This window comes from Arvicola amphibius, chromosome X (genome assembly GCF_903992535.2).
Source record: "Arvicola amphibius chromosome X, mArvAmp1.2, whole genome shotgun sequence".
NCBI lineage: Eukaryota > Metazoa > Chordata > Mammalia > Rodentia > Cricetidae > Arvicola > Arvicola amphibius.
The window spans coordinates 58,936,341-58,953,581 of NC_052065.1; the positions used below are offsets into that span (position 1 = coordinate 58,936,341).

Here is a 17,241-nt window from a genome sequence, read left to right on the forward strand (position 1 = left end):
CATTTGGACTTGAGTTTTGGGCATGGTGATAGATATGTATATATTTTCATTCTTCTACATGTTGCTATCCAGTTATGCCAGCACCATTTGTTAAATATGCTTTCTTTTTCTATTTGATTTTCTTTAAAGATTTATTTATTATGTATACAGTATTCTCAGTATTCTGTCTGCATGTATGTCTGCAGGCCAGAAGAGGACACCAGATCTCATTACAGATGGTTGTGAGCCACCATGTGGTTGCTGGGAATTGAACTCAGGACCTTTGGAAGAGCAAGCAGTGCTCTTAACCGCTGAGCTATCTCTCCAGCCCCTCTATTTGATATTTTTTGCTTCTTTATCAAATATCAGGTGTTCGAAGGTGTGTGGATTGATATCCGGGTCTTTGATTTAGTTCCATTGGTCCTCCTGTCTGTTCTTATGCCAATACCAGGCTGTTTTCAGTACTGTAGCTCTGAAGTAGAGTTTGAAGTCAGGAATTGTGATCCTCCAGAAGTTCCTTTATTGTCTAGGATTGTTTTGGCTCTCCTGGGTTTTTTGCTTTTCCATATGAAGTTGAGTACCGTTCTTTCAAGGTCTGTGAAGAATTTTGCTGGGATTTTGATAGGCATTGCATTGAATCTGTAGATTGCTTTTGGTAAGGTTGCCATTTTTACTATGTTAGTTCTACCTGCCCAAGAGCATGGGAGATATTTCCACTTTCTGGTGTCTTCTTCAATTTTTTTCTTCAAAGATTTAAAGTTCTTGTCATACAAGTCTTCAACTTGTTTGGTTAGAGTTACTCAGAGATATTTTATGCTATTGTGGCTATTGTAAATGGTGATGTTTTTCTTATTTCTTTCTCAGCCCTCATAAAGAAATTTATTTCATTTGTGGATTTATGTGTGCACATTAGGATGTTTACAGGTGAAAGTTCATTTACCTTTCTAGTGACTACATCATTGAAGAAAATGTCTCTCCCTTTTCCATCAACCAGCAACTGCACAGCAAGGTACTGATGAGTCCAGTCCTGTGGGTTTTTTTTTTTTTTTTTGGTTTTTCGAGACAGGGTTTCTCTGTGTCTTTGGAGCCTGTCCTGGAACTAGCTCTGTAGACCAGCCTGGTCTCGAACTCACAGAGATCCGCCTGCCTCTGCCTCCCGAGTGCTGGGATTAAAGGCGTGCGCCACCATCGCCCGGCTCTGTGGGGTTTTTTTTGAAGACAGAATTTCATGCAGCCTAGTCTGGCCTCAAACTTGCTATGTGTCTAAGAATGACCTTGAACTTATGATCTTCAAGTACACACTCCAAGTGCAAGGAGTTCAGGCATGTATCATTATACATGACATATTTTTAAGCATCTGAAATAAGTTGTACTATTTGCTTCTCTCCTGCATGGATTTTGAAGAGAAAATAACTGGCATTTGACTCAGTTTTACCTCCTATAGACCCCTGAGCTTCTCTTCTTCTTCTGGATTACCAATAACATATATATTACTTTTTTATTATATAGTTCCACATGACCCTGAGACTCATTTTTAAAACAATGTTTCCTGGGACTGGAGACTTGACTCAGTGGCTAAGAGCACTGACTGCTCTTCCAGAGGACCTGGAATATTCCCAGCATCCACATGGCAGCTCACAACTGTCTGTAACTCTAATTGCAGAAGATCTGATACCCTTACATAGGCATACATGCAGGCAAAACACCATAAAAATTAAAAACTAGCCAGGTGGTTGTGGTACATGCCTTTAATCCCTGCCCTTGGGAGGCAGAGGCAGGTGGATCTCTGTGAGTTTGAGGCCAGCCTGGTCTACAAGAGCTAGTTCCAGGACAGGCTCCAAAGCCACAGAGAAACTCTCTCTTGAAAAACAAAAACAAAACAAAAAACAAACAAGAAGAATTAAAAACTGAATCAATTGTGGTTTAAAAAAATTGGCCCCCAAAGGGAGTGGCACTATTAGGAGGTGTGGCTTTGTTGAAGTAGGTGTGGCCTTGTTGGAGAAAGGGTATCACTATGGAGGCAGGCTTTTAGGTTTCACTCAGTGTACACACAGATCACTTCCTGTTTTCTACTGATGTGCCAGCACCATGTCTGACTTCACACTGCCATGTCCCACCATTGTGATAATGGACTGAACCTCTTAACTGTAAGCTACCACCTCAATTAAATATCTTCCTTTATAAGAGTTGTTGTGATCATAGTGTTTCTTCATAGCAATAGAAAGCAACCTTAACTAAGACAGAAGTTGGTACCAGGGACAGGGGTATTGTTGTGATAGGCATGACTATGTTTTAGTTTTGGAGGAATTTGGACTTTGGTACTTTGGGTTAGGAAAGCAGTGGAATACTTGAAACACTGCTTACTGGGCCATACTAGTAGGAGCATGGAAGACAGTGACGCTGAGTGTGATTTGATGAACTGTGGGGGCTACCTGAAGAGGTTTCAGAGGAGAAGAATTTTAGTATGTTGCCTTGAGATTGTTCTTGTGATATTTTGGTGAAGAATATGGCTGCTTTTTGTCTTTGAAGAGTTTGCCTGAGGCTAAAGCTATGAGTTTTAAAGCTGGGGAGTGGCTCACACCTTTAATCCCAGCACTCAGGAGGCAGAGGCTAGCGAATCTCTGTGAGTTCAAGGCCAGCCTGGTCTACCAAGAGCTAATTCCAGGACAGACTCCAAAGCTACACAGAAACCCTGTCTCAAAAAACAAAACAAAACAAAACCACCACCACCAACAACAAAAAACAGTTTTAGATTAATTCCATTGACAGAGTCTCAAAACAGCCTAGTATAGACTCTGTTGTGTGGTTATTAGTGGCAACTCTAATGAAGATTTATAATGAAAAGGAGCAAGCTGGGCAAATAAAAATACAAAATGTACAGATTGAGAAAAGGGATACCAGAAAGTGGAATAGAGCTAAATCCTGTGTTCAAGGAGATAAACAGATTAAGAAATGGAATAAAGGAAATGGTAACCTCAGGGCAAGATCTCACCCAGCTAAATTAGCAAGTGTGAAAAGGAACTAAAGAAAAGTTTAGAACTGGTTTGTGGGGCACACTTTTAATCCTAGCACTGGGAAGGCAGAGACTGATGGATCTCTGAGTTTGAGGCCAGCCTGGTCTAGAGATCCAGTTTCAGGACAGCCAAGCTTAGACAGTAAAGGACAGAAAGCCAGTGAAGATGTAATTGAGCAAGGGGGCCATGTTCCAGCCCCACTAAGCAGCAGAACTTGGCGGCTTTGGCCATGTGGTTCTGGAGTTAAGGATAGAAAAGGGGGGCTACGAATTTGCCCCCGAGACCAAGGAAAACTGTTGAAGCGAGGCATGTGTCAGGGCTGTCTCTGAATGGAGGCCTAGAGAGGCCATTGCATGAAGCTGTGAAGGTGAAGCCTGGATTGCCTTGGAGACTCCAAGATGTTGGAGATGCCTGAGTCGTGGGATACCTTCTGAGGGGAGCTGCTAAGAGGGAGTGGAAACAACCCAAGAGAAAGAAGTGTGTTACAGTCAACAAAGCTGACTGGAGTTGGAGATCTGAAGAGCGTTTTGAACCAAGATCTGAATTGAGACCATTTCCTGTTGCCTGCAAAGATGGAAGATTCTCCGCTCTTTCTCCAGCACCATATCTGCCTACATGCTGCCTTGTCCCACCATGATGATAATGGACTGGACCTCTGAAACTGTAACCGAGCCACCCCAGTTAAACATTTTCCTTGCCATGGTTATGATGTCTCTTCACAGCAACAGAACACTAAGACACTCATGCTTGCTAAACATGGTTCACATTGGATAAGCTCTAAGTTTTTCCTTCACTAAGACTTTCTTCTGTCCTGATCAGTCTAATGTTAAGCCCATCCAGTGTGTGTTTTAGTTTGGTTATTTCAGTCTTCTGTTCCAAACTGTGTTTACTTCATTTTATCTCCTAGCTTCTGGAAACAAATTTCTAATTAAAAAAAATGTTCCAATGTCATCTGTAGTTGCTCATTGGAGTATTATTTTTTGAAGCTTGAGAACAATTTTATTAGAGTTCCAAAGAAAAACCTCAGGGCAGGCAAGCTGTAAATCTTAGCAGCTGCCCAGTAGAGGATGGAGAAGAGAATGGGGGAGGGGGAGCTATGCATGCCATTCTGAGTTAAGCCAGTCAGCTTCATGGTGGACACGCAGCCTTATGGCTGCGACGGGTCCTGTAGAAACATGGTAAGGAAGCCTAAAGTGTTAGGTAAAGCATGCTTAGAGCAGAGTTAGAAAGAATGAAAGAGCTGGGTGGTGGCGGCACACGCCTTTAATCCCAGGGGAGGCAGAGGCAGGTGGATCTCTGTGAGTTCGAGGCCAGCCTACACAGTGAGTTCCAGGACAGTCAGACCTATACAGACAGAGAAATCCTGTCTCAAAAAAACAAAAATAAAACAAAGAGAATGAAAGGAGGAAGAGCTGTGCCTTTCTGAGTAATTCAGAAAAATGGGCTGACTTACAAAGCCACATGGCTGGGGAGCTTTAAGCCCCTCAGGAACAATTCTTTATGTTTGATTTTAACCTTGTTCAATACTTTAAGTCTGTCATCTGGGGGCTAGAATCTGGTGGCTGTTGTTGCTGTAGCCCATGGAACATTTTGTCAGGAGACTCTGGATTTTATTCAGATCTTTTTTTTTTTTTGTGATAGGCTTCCTCTGACAGCAATGCCATGGGAGAGTGCACTGCCTGGTTATAACTGGATAAGAGGTCAAGTTCCAGGCCCCTTGTTGATCTCAGCTAAGAAAGGAGAGGGTGGTACCTCCTTACTGCTGAGCAGAGATGGTTGCAGCGGTTATCCTTTTAAAATTTACTTTTAACTTAAAAATTTTTAGAAAATTATTAAAAATGCTGTTCATACAATATATTCCATTATAGTCTTTTCCCTTCCCCAACTCCTCCCCAGGCCTCTCTATCCACCTAACTTCATGTTCGTTATCTCTCCCTCATTCTCTTTCTAAAAAAAAAAAAAAAAAAAAAACCCAAGTATAAAAAATAAGTAACTAAAAAATAAAAACCCAAAAGGACAAAAAAAAAAACCAAAACAAATAACAAGCACACAGAAAAACAAGGAGTCTATTTTACGTTGGCCAACTATTCCTGGGCATGAAGCCTGCATTGGAGTGGTGTTTTGTATACTCGGTGACCCTCCATTGGAGAAAACTTATTTCCCCTTTCTCAGTTTTGCTTCTTTTTTAGGGGTGGGACTTTGTGTTCATTCCCCCTTCTCAGTGCTGAGATTCTGTCTGGCTTGAACCTGTGCAGGTATGTGAGTTTCTATGTGTATAGGTCCTGTTGCATCTGTAAGATGTTGTTTCCTTGGAGACAACTGCCACGTATACCTCTTAGAATCTCTTCACCTCCTCTTCTACATAGATCCCTGAACCTTGAGAGGAGGGTTTTGATGAAGACTTCCAATTTAGGGCTGAGTGTTCCAAAGTATTGCCCAGTGGTGAGTCACTGTGTTGATTCCGGAACACCTACTGCAAAAAGAAGCTGTTCTGATGAGGGCTGGTGGAGGGTCACGGGCTCTCATCTGTGGTGGCGGTGGAGGGGGGTGGTTTCCTGGTAGAGAGTGGTTCTGTAACAAAGGAATGACGATAGACGATAATGAACAACAGAAAGGCCCAGTGGCAGGGAAGAACCAGGAGAACCCTGGGTCCAAACCAGGAAACTGGGCTCCTTGTGTCTGAAGGTGAGCAGGAAGGGACTGCAGTGGTTGTTAGCGAAGAGCGGCTTATTTATTGTGGCTTTCTCTGACATCTATTTGTGGTGGCATTTCTAAGCAGCTGGGATATATGAGACACCAAGAAAAAACCGGGGAACCCACCATGAGTTCAGGTCACTTAGGTTGCAAGTAAATCTGTCCCTTTCTTTTTTAAGAGTCATATGTTTGTTTGCTGTATATATGATGCACATGGTTTAGAATGTACTGCGTGTGAGGAATAGGGAAGAGTGGGTCTATTCCATTTAGCAAGCATTTGGTATTTGAAGCAAATTGGAAAGCTGAAAAAGCTTGCTAAGTGGGTGCCTCATGGGACAACCAAAGACTTTTTCAAAATTCATTATTTTGAACTGTCATCCTCATTTGTTCTATGCAACAATAACGAGCCATTTCTGGATCAGATTGTGATGTGCAGCGAGAAGCAAACAAGCAGCTCAGTGGCTGGACTGATAAACTAACCGCAAAGCACTTCCCACAGCCAGACTTACACACACATACACACACACATACTCACTCACGCACACACACACACACACACACACACACACGTCATTGTCACTGTTTGGTGGTCTGCTGCTGATCTGATCCACAAGTTTCTAAATCCTGGCAAAACCATTACACTTAAGTATGCTCAGCAAACCCACAAGAGACACTGAAAACCGCAATGAATGCCTGCAGCTGGCATTGATCAACAGAAATGCCAATGCTCCACAGCAATACCCTATCACATAAACATAGCCAATGCTTCAAAAGCTGAATGAGGGGCTGGAGAGATGCTTCAGCGGATAAGAACACTGGCTGCTATTCTAGAGGACTCAGGTTCAACTCCCAGCATCCACATGGCAGCTCATAGCTGTCTGTAACTCCAGTGTCAGGAAATCTTATGTCCTCTTCAGGCCTCCGTGGGTGGTATACCTCTGTCCTATGGTGCGGAGACATGCATGCTGGGAAACCGCCCACACACATAGAATAAAACTAAAGGAAAAATATTTTTTAAATTGGATGAATTGAGCTACAAAGTTTTGCTTCATCTAATGTATTTCCTGACCTCTCCCCAACTGGCTACCACTTCTTCAGGCATCTCAACTATTTGCATGGAAAACGCTTCATAATCAGAGAGAGAAAGAAAATGATTCCCAAGAAGTTCCAAGAATGTAATCCAGAAGCATAGGTTTTCATGATCTAGCAATAAACCCACTGATTTTTTTTTTTTGTTGGCAAAAATGCATTGATTGTAATGGTTCCTGTTTTGAGTATTAAAGATATATTCGAGTATCGTTGTAGTGGTTTAAAATTAATGGTCTGTAACCTCAATTCCTTTTTTGCCAACCTAACAAACAGGTTGAAGACAACCTGACACTTGAGTAGACTACAGGGACGTGAGTAGTGAGTCACACCAAACAGTAAACACACCGAGACAACAGGCATTGCGGAGATGGCGCTCAGCTTGTTGACGGAAACAGAAAAGAGGCCCAAGTGACTGCGACAGAGTGAGGGAGTTGAACAGCAGCAGACAAGGTCTGAAATGCAATGAGGGAATCACGTTGCTCATCACCTGGTGACCACTATGAGGATTCCAACTTTATTCTTAGAGAGACGGGGACTCACTGGGTGGCTTTGTGAGGACAATTGATGGACTATGACTTGGTTTCATCAGAATGGGTCTGATTTCTTTGCAAACATACTACCACATTGGGCAAGGGTGGAAACCTTGAGACTAACCATGAAGGAGACTACTGAAGTGACCCAGTTGAAGAAGCACTTGTGTCGTGGACTGGAGGACTAACACTAGGTAGGATGAGAAGGGGTGCAGCTCTGAGTTTCTTTTGAAGAGACAGCTGATGGATTTACCGATAGACTGGATATGAAGTATTGTTCCAAGGATTTTACCCCCAGAGAAACTAGGAACATCAAATTACTATTTTTTTAAATTGAGTTACACAAGTCCCTTAATTTTCTTCTTTCTTTTTTTTAAAGATTTATTTATTTATTATGTATACAATGGTTTGCCTGCAGGTGTCCTTGCAGACAGAAGTTGACACCAGATCTTATTACCGGTGGTTGTGAGTCACCATATGGTTGCTGGGAATTGAACTCAGGACCTCTAGAAGAGCAGTCAATGCTCTTAACCACTGAGCCATCTCTCCAGCCCCAATTTTCTTCTTTCTTTAAGACAGAATATTTATCTACTTATTTTATGTGTGTGTGCCTGTGTGCTATAAGCAGACAGATACCTGCACAGGCCAGAAGAAGGCACCAAATATTCTTGCAATGGGAATTCCAAGTAGTTGTGAGCTGTCTGATATGGGTGCTAGCAATCTAGTCTGGGGTCTCTGGAAGATCAGCAAGTACTCTTAATCACTGACCAGTCTCTGCAGCTCCTGAAACCACTATTGAATAAGACAGTGACAACTTGGGGGGGGGGGTTATTGTTAAGAAGATCGGCCATTCAGATATGTTGAGTTCGAGATGTCTGCTAAAGGTCCACATGCAGATGAACACAAGCTCTGTTGCCATGGTGCGCAGTAAAAGAAAATAAAATATGGAAGCACATCACTCAAATGTCCATCATGAACAGTGCTACTTCTGAGAAGGGTGCAGGGAAGCAAGTTCTTTGCTTTACTTGGACAGGAAGGATGTGAGAAAAGTTTTCTAAAATAGATGACCCCAATCCTGTGGGGTAGCTACTATGTGTCCATTGATGAGGGAATAAATACTATGTTTTCTATATTCTTAGACCCTGGCACACAGGGATTACTCAGTCAGACTCATCTGGACACTAGTTGTGTGACTGTGAAGTTCTCTGAAACTCAAGTTCTGTATCTATGTGATGAAAATCATCATAGCATTTTGTGAGGGTTCAGTGCTTGACCCACTATTTGATATGCAGGGACTTCATGTTAATTGTTATTGTTGAAAGTTTTCATTAATGGACAACAGCTTTCCTTAATGATTGAGTATAAACTAGACTAGCAGTTGGGTAGCTTCAAGTCTTCTCTATGCTTAGCAGCTTACCAATACAGTGCCAGAATCTCTTCTGTATTTTAAACAAGGCTCAGAAAAACAAACAAGCAAAACCTCCATGCCCTACAGTCTGAACCCTCCAAACTTCTCTGGTTGAGAAAAATGCATAGCTAAGTCCAGAGTGGATGGAAAGGTGAAATTGTCACCCCAATTTTGTCCTTCCCGATCCCTCTGATGCCTCCCTCCCATTTTAGCCCCCCCTTTTACTGTGGTGGTTTGAATAAGAATGGTCTCCATAAGCTCATATTTTTGAATGCTTAGTAACCAGGAAGTGGCACTATTTGAAAGGATTAAGAGGTGTATAGCTATCAGGTACTTCTCCAGCATTATGTGTCTGGCACCATGTTGCCTGCCATAATGAAAATAAACTATATCTTTGAAACTGTAAGCAAGCCCTAATTAAATGCTTTTCTTTGCAGAAGTTGCCGTGTTCATGGTGTCTCTTCACAACAGAACACTGACTAAGACAAAAGCTGGCACCAGGGAGCAGGGTATTGCTGTGACAGGCCCGACCATACTGTTTGTTGGTGGAATGTAGATGCTGGGAAACTTTGAATTAGGAAAGCAATTGAATGTTTTAAGTGGGGCTTATTGGGCTACACTAGTAGGAGCATGGAAGACAGTGGTGCTAAGAATAATGTAGATTCTGGCTTAAGAGTTTTCAGATGAGGAGAATATTAGTAAGTGTCCTAGAAACTGTTCTTGTGATATTTTGGTGAAAAATGTGGTTGCTTTCTGCCTTTGTCTAAAAAAATCTATCTGCCTGTGACTAAACTGAAGAGTTTTGGATTAGCATCATTGGCAAAGGAGATTTCAAAACAGCTTCGTATTGACTGTGCCACATGGTTATTAGTGGCCAGTCTTATGCAGATCTATAATGAAAAGGAACAAACCAGAAAGCAGCACTTCTCAATGGCCTCTACATTATCTCCTGCCTCCAGATTCCTGTCCTGTTTGAGTTTCTGTCCTGACTTTCTTCACAATGAGTAGTACTGTGGAATTGCAAGCCAAATAAACTCTCTCCCCATCTTGCTTCTTGGTTATGGTGTTTTATCACATCAATAGAAACCCTAATTGAGACAAGATCTAAGTGTGACTCTTAAGTCTACACATTTTTCTTTTTGCCCCAGACAGAGATTAATGAAGGAAACTCACTACTAGTCAATGTTCAGAGAATAAATGTCTTTGGAAAGCCAGCCATAAATGAGACATCCATATCATCTGCTTCCTCATTGACTCAGGGACCATTGTAGAACCAAGGCTAGAAAGATTATGAGAACCAGAGGCTGGGGAGGACCAGAATGAAACGGTGTCTTCTGGACACACCAGAACTGTTGAACTCAGGAACTTACAGCAGATGTGTTTGTTCACACAAGGCCTGCACAACATCATGACAGTCAATATCCTAGCATGGAGAACTGAGGGGCTCATGAGCCCCACCTCATACCTAACTAAGGAGCTATTGATGGGGTGATAGCTTTTGAGAAAGTCCATTTTGTTTAAGGGCAGTTTGACCCCTGGTAGTTTGACCATACTCCAGTGGATGGTCACACCCATGTATATATGGGCAGGACAAATTGGACTCACTGTGTTATTTTTTTAAAAGATGGTCGCATGGGGAGGTGGGAGGTGAAAGGAATTAGAAGGGGGAGTGAGGGTGAATATGATCACAACACATTGTAAAGAATTCTTGTAGGATTAATAAAATTGTCATATTAAAAAGAAGGCTGTGTCCATATCTTGGAGGTGTGTACCATCTTTGTTCTATGTAATCTTTGGCAAAATACTTCATAAACTCATTAATTTTGATTCACTCTGGTACATTCTGAAAATATTTTCAGAATGTGGGCTAGTCAAGAATTTGGCTTTACCTGAGTGGAGGTCCCTAAGGGAGACGGGAATTCCTTAGGCTGCTATTAGTTGTATTGGCTGTGTTTCTCTGACACTGCCCCTGAAAGGCTAGTGAAGGTGTACTGCTGGCCTTTCCAGATGAAAGCAAATTGTTTCTTGGGAGTCCTTTGGGACAGGTATGGATAAAAGTATTTGCAAAATCAATAGCTACATATTAGGTGCCAGGAGATGTATTAATCTAGGTCAAGCAAAGACTCGAATCTAGCACAGCAGCTTCAATTTGAGTCAACACTTGATTGATCTTATGGTACTAAATGGTCATTCCCTTCATCTTTTGCACAGGCCAAGTAGGAGAGGTAAATGGGGGATGTTATGAGGACCATCACCCTGCATCTTACAAGTCTTTGGTGAGGGCACTAATCTCTGCAATCCCTTCAGATATACAATATTGCTTTTGGTTAACTCCGCTCCCAAGCAGAGGCAGCTCTAATGGTCTATATGTCATCTTCATTCCACAGGTCAGGGGACCAATGTGAGGATTCTGCCAACTTCTAAGTTGTTTATCAAACCCAATTATGCATTCTGAGACTGGGAAAATAACTACAGGAAAATAACTATAGTTCAGGCGCTCATTGAATCAACTGTGAGTCAGACTTTTGATAAAATTCCATTGCTTATCTTGTATCCTTAAGTCCCTCCTTTGACTGAAGAACCACAATGCTATTTAAGATCTCCTGGACTTAATGTCAATTCAGAGCCAGTGTAGATACAAAATACCTGATTATTTCCTTTCCCCGGAATATAGTTACCATTAGAAAAGACTGTAGATTCATTTTAGGAGAGACTGAAGAAAGGTTAATAGTAAAAAACAATTGGTAGTATAGTAGGATCCCTCCTCAAGGGGACCTAGGATCAGTTTCTTTCATAGTCCTATAAATTGTCTAAAGTGTGGAAGTTGGTTGAGGAGCCATGGTTCTTTGTGGCTATGATTCAAGATAGACTTTTGCCCATTTGCTCTGAAAATACATTTTTTTATACATAGTAAAAAACAACTTAGTAGACTTCCTATATATTTTACTTTTCAAATTACCACGGTTCATTATCCAGCATCAAGAGAGACCATCAAGATCATTGCTTTTCTTCTACTGTCTGTTATGGCTGGTATTCTCACTTTGCCTTTGGTAATTTAGTACAGCTACTTGACCATTGTAACTCTTACACTCTCACACCCATTGCATTTAGGTTACCCAATTGAATGGCTATGTCTCCCACTCTAAAGTCTACAATACAGAAAAGAGCAATGACAGAGTTCCTCAAGCTTGCCAGTGTACCTCTCTCAAACCCACTTATAGTATTGGAAGGCATGTGTTTTGGACTCTTCTATGGTAGAGGAATAGATATCCAGTTACCCTAAGCCACTGAATCTGTCATCAACATTAAGCCAAAGGACATCAGGCATATCCAGATATCCAGCTCGCTCACAGTAAGCCATCTCTAGACTCATACTCCATTCAACCAATGAAATAAGTGTGTGTGTGTGTATCTCTGGGTGGATATGTGAAGATGTGAATGCAGTATCTGCAGAGGCCAGAAGAGGGTATTGGATCCCCTGGGGCTGGAGTTGCAGGAGGTTGTGAATTGCTCTGTGTGGATACTGTGCTAGCTGAAACATTAAACCCAGAATCTCAGCTCATATCAGTAAATTCAGCCTGGAATGGTTTTATGTTCTGTTCACCACTATGGTATAGCCTTAAAATCTATTAGCATATACATTCTCCAGACCTCTGCTTGTATGAACTAGAAAATTCAAGCAGTTCTTTTGGAGCATAGTGCATCTCCTCAGGGTCATACTGTGTTCCTCACCTCTAAGAGTCTGGTTATGGGTCTAGGACTAACGATGGGCGAGAAGGAGGTGTTCTGAGGGGCATCAGCAACATCTTGCATGGTATCTCCTTCAGAGACAGTGATTGTTAGTACTATAGATAATGAAGGATTGATTCTCTTGAACAGTGATAGAGAGAACAATACTTCAGGGGACAGAGTGGGGATATACCTATTACTAAGAGTGAGAGACTCTTTGTTCATGCAAAATAAACTCAACACTTTGGGGGTTGGAGAAACGGCTCAATGGTTAAAAAGAAATTTATTAATATCTGAGGACTCAATGTTTTGGCCTCACTAGGAATTCCTACACAAGTCTATCTTAAGTTATAGGATCCCAGTCCTTGTCCAGTCAGTGTCCTCACTTTAACTGCAGACACCCTTTGAGGCTCCAACCTAAACTTGTGATGTAAGTCAGCTAAACTAATAATGGGGGCTCCTATTTGGTTTTTGGCATCTTCACCACTATGGGTGTTGGAGAGAGGATTCCCTCTCAGGGCACACTTAGAAGCTTTAGATTTTTTTTTTTTCTAGACAGGGTTTCTCTGTGTAGCTCTGGAGCCTGTCCTGGAACTAGCTCTGTAGACCAGGCTGGTCTCGAACTCACAGAGATCCGCCTGCCTCTGCCTCCCGAGTGCTGGGATTAAAGGCGTGCGCCACCACCTCTTGGCTGAGCCTTTAGATTTTTTACTACACCCCTGGAGCTGGAAAACCATCTCTGAGCTTACGTTTTCCCTTTGTTACTTGATCCAGAGATACTGGAAGCAACCAGTCAACACCATTATATTCCGTTTTCCAGAATTATTCAAAAGTATTATGTATAAACTCATCAAATTTTCTGCTACTCACAAGTGGTGAACCAGAAGTGTCCAATGCATTTATTTCACATATTTTTTTCAAGACAGGGTTTCCCAGTAGCTATGGAGCCAGTCCTGGAACTCGACCTGTAGACAAGGCTAACCTCAAACTCACAGAGATCCTCCTGTCTATGCCTATAGAGTGCTGGGATTCAAGGCGTGTGCCACTACCGCCCAGCCCACATATTTCTTTAAACAGCTCATGTCATGGATTTCCAGTTAGTGCTCTCCATGCTAGCAAGAGAATATATATATATATATATATATATATATATATATATATATATAAAATCAAATTAGAGAACTAGTTCAGAAATCATTAAGCATTCATCCTTCCTTCTCTAGAACTACTTATGGTACCAAAATCTGCATTAGACAGGCTTCTGTAGAGGAATAGAACCAATAGAATGCATGTATATTATCATAATGGCTTATTGGATTGGCTGACATGATCGGAAAGTAGCAGCTCAGAAATGGCTGTATGTATAAACTGTATGTATACTGGAAAGGCACAGAACCTGGTAGCTGTTCAGTCCAAACTGTATGTTTCAGCAGCTCCAAACAAGTGCAGAAAGCCTGGAGGACCCCTGAAGAGTCACTGATGTTAAGCTCATTTGGGAGACTGAAGACCATGGAGTCTGATGGCAGCCAACGATGGCAACAGTAGCGGTAGAGGCGCTCAGTCAAAAGGGAGTGAAGAGGGGCTGGAGATGGCGCAGTGGTTATGAGCATTTATAGTTCTTGCAGAAGACCCAAGTTTGATTACCAGCACCCACATGCACAACTATCTGTAACTCTAGCTTCAGGGGATCTGACACCCTCTGCTGTCCTCTGCCAGCACTGCATGCAAATGGTGTCCATACATGCATACAGGTAAAACACTAGTACACAGAAAATAATAAACAAGTCTACAGATGGGTTTTGAAAAGCAAGTGAAAGCAGGCAAATGCTTGCTGCAGTTCACTCAGACTTTTATCCCTTAGTGACCGACCAGAAGATGGCACTCATATTGAGGGGCAGCTCATATGCTCTGGAAATGCCCTCATAGATATGCCCAGATGTGTATCTTCTAGGTGATTCTAATTCTAGCCAAGATGCCAATCATGGCCAATCATCGTGACTCTATGATTAACTATTTCTGTTGTGATTGTCTGTCTGCATCCCCTCAGTAGAATGTAGGCTCCTCAAGGACAGGTTTGTTCTGTGTGTTCTATATTGTTCAGTCTTAACTGTTCTATCATCAAATTCTAGAACAGTGTTTGGCGTGAACATGGAGTGAAGCAGCACTAACGCATGGACTTCCATGGGGGGTTAGTGCTCAATGAATGTTTGTTGAGTTAAACCTAGACCTCAAAGCTGTAGGAAAACTTAGAGTATATCCATTATATGGGTGGTTTGAGTCAGAGGGCAAGGACTTACGTCTTTCAGCTATGTTACCTAGCTGTGTTAACGTCGCTGAACTTCCCATTTTTATTGGTAGAATTAAGGTAACTTTAATTCTGCCTTGATAGGGCCTTTTGTTTGTGCTTCAGACGATTTAATGACTCAGTCATTGTCTGCTAAAGAGAAAACAAAGACAGCAACAAAAAGTTAGGCCAGGTGACACCTGTAATGGCACCAATCAGGTAGTTGAGGCAAGATGGTCACTCAGTCTCAAAAAAAAAAAAAAGATTCTGTCTTATCATCATCCCTTTCCCACCTTCTACAGGGAGAGCCGGGAGAATCTATGGAGACCTCCTTCAGCAGGTATTCCTAGGTGCTTTTCCTGAGCCGCGGAGCTGACTTTTCTCACATCAGAGCTTTCCTTGTCACTTCCTTCTACTCTGGACTCCCTTTCCTCTCAGCATCCCAAGGCTTCTTGGCCTAACAATAACCATGGAGTGGAGGCAGAAGTGTCGGAGGCAGGCTTAAGTAGTTTTCTACTATTGCCGGTTCTGGGGTTAAGTCTCTCACTGGTGATGTAAGAAGGTCGACTATGAAATAGCCATTTCAGGGCCTAGAGGATCGGAGAACAATGGTCCCGATTCGGATATTTAACAGATCTAGATGCTGCCCTCTTCCTTGGTCCCCTGCAGGAGGCAGCACTTCTCGCACCCTGCCCAGATGCCCCTACGGTCTGTTCTGTTGCTGTCTTTACTTCTGGTGGCCCTAGCTTAGAGCAGATTTAGGGACCCATTGAGCATCTCACTGCAACTCCCTCTTGGAAGTGGGGCGGGGTGGAGTGGGCAGAAGACAGCCTGAAATTGGCGACAGGGGGACAGGGGATCGTGCTCCTAAGCTCTCCAGCGGTCCAAATTTCAGCCACCTAGACCAGGGTAGCAAGTACCCCAGAGAACGGGGGAGCTGTGGCTGAGCTCGGGGGGGCGCCTCTGCTTCTGTTCCTTTAAGGAGCGGCTGTTTAGCATTCCTGCTGCTGCCGCCGCTGCCGCTGCCTGATTCTGTAAGCTGATTGGCTGGAATCAATTGAGAAGGGAGCCAGGGAGAGATGCTCTTGACTCCACTCAGATCCATCCTGGGGACCTGAGCAGAAGAGGTTCTCGCCGCACCTAGCCTTTGCCTGGGCTCCCGCTTCTTCTTTGCCGCTGGGCCTTGGCCCAGAAGCCACAACGGGCGACACGGAGCCACCAGTGCTGGAGGGGGAGCCATGGGCGCGGGGCAGCGTGGGGGCAGAGGCCCCGGGACGCCCGCCCGGCCCCAGGCCCCGCTCCGCCCGGGCACCCCAACGGGCGCCCCCCCAATCCTGGTCTGAGCAGTGCGAGTGTGCTCGGGAGCCCGGTGGTGGTGCCGGTGGCGTGGAAACTGGCGTGGGCTGGGGGGTCCGAGCCGCGGGGGGCAGTGCCATGAACAAGCACCAGCACTGCTGTAAGTGCCCCGAGTGCTATGAGGTGACCCGCCTGGCCGCCCTGCGGCGTCTCGAGACCCCTGGCTACGGGGATTGGCAGGTGCCGGACCCCTATGGGCCAAGTGGGGGCAATGGGGCCAGCTCCAGTTATGGAGGCTACAGCTCGCAGACCCTGCCTTCACAGGCAGGGGCTACCCCCACCCCTCGCACCAAGGCCAAGCTGATCCCCACAGGCCGAGATGTGGGGCCAGTGCCCCCTAAGCCAGTCCCTGGCAAGAGCACCCCTAAACTCAACGGCAGTGGCCCCAGCTGGTGGCCCGAGTGCACCTGTACCAACCGAGATTGGTATGAGCAGGTAAGGACCAGCGGATGGGCGGGTGGTGGGGGCTGGTGGAACAACCCGAAAGGACTAGGGATTGGGGTCTAGGAAGTCTGGGAAACAGTAGGGATTGCTGGGGCTCCAAGTCTATGTGTCTGAGCCTTAACACTGCGGCTGACCAAAAAGATACTGTTGCAAATATGTGTGTCTGTTTGGGGGGTCTCCATCTGAAGGGGATTGGGAGGAGCTGTTTGTGTCGGGGGTGATGGTATGGCGGAGGGGCACATTTTTTAGTGTGGGGGATTTGGGTTTGTCTCAGTGCGGCGAAGGGGGGGGGGAGGTTGGCAGTGTCTCTGTGTCTGGCAGGGGGCGGGAGGTTCTGCGGGGGTTGTATGTGGTGTGTGTCTCCACAGGAGGGGAGGAGGGGGCATGGTGCTCTGCGTGGGGGGGACATATGTGTTTGTATGTATGTTGGGGTGTGTGGAGGAAAGTAATGGAGCTTGGGTGAATGTATGTAGCGGAACCCATGTGCGGGGCTGGCTGAGCTTCATCTCAATATCATGAGTCCCTCTCCGTCCCAGTCCCTTTGTGTGTGAACGTGCACATGGATGTGCGAGGATGACTCTCTGGATGTGGAGGTGGCTCTGTAGACGAGGCTACAGGAGTAGTTGTGTTTGCCTATGTGTGTTTCTCCATGTATATGTGTATAAGCATGTGGTTTCAAGAGTGTACACGTGTGTGTGCCCGCGCACGCGTGTG

General features: G+C 44.1%; 1 protein-coding gene across 4 annotated transcripts in view; it reads left to right on the forward strand.

Annotated features, from left to right (window-relative positions):
• Positions 1 to 16,161: 16,161 nt before the first annotated feature.
• The window catches only part of Dlg3 (discs large MAGUK scaffold protein 3), a 51,212-nt gene continuing 50,132 nt past the window's right edge, over positions 16,162 to 17,241 (forward strand). For all 4 annotated transcript variants that reach the window (XM_038316158.1, XM_038316159.1, XM_038316160.1 and 1 more), the window contains exon 1: positions 16,162 to 16,518. In XM_038316158.1, the coding sequence (XP_038172086.1) occupies positions 16,162 to 16,518 (357 nt within the window). The remainder of the gene's footprint in view (positions 16,519 to 17,241) is intronic.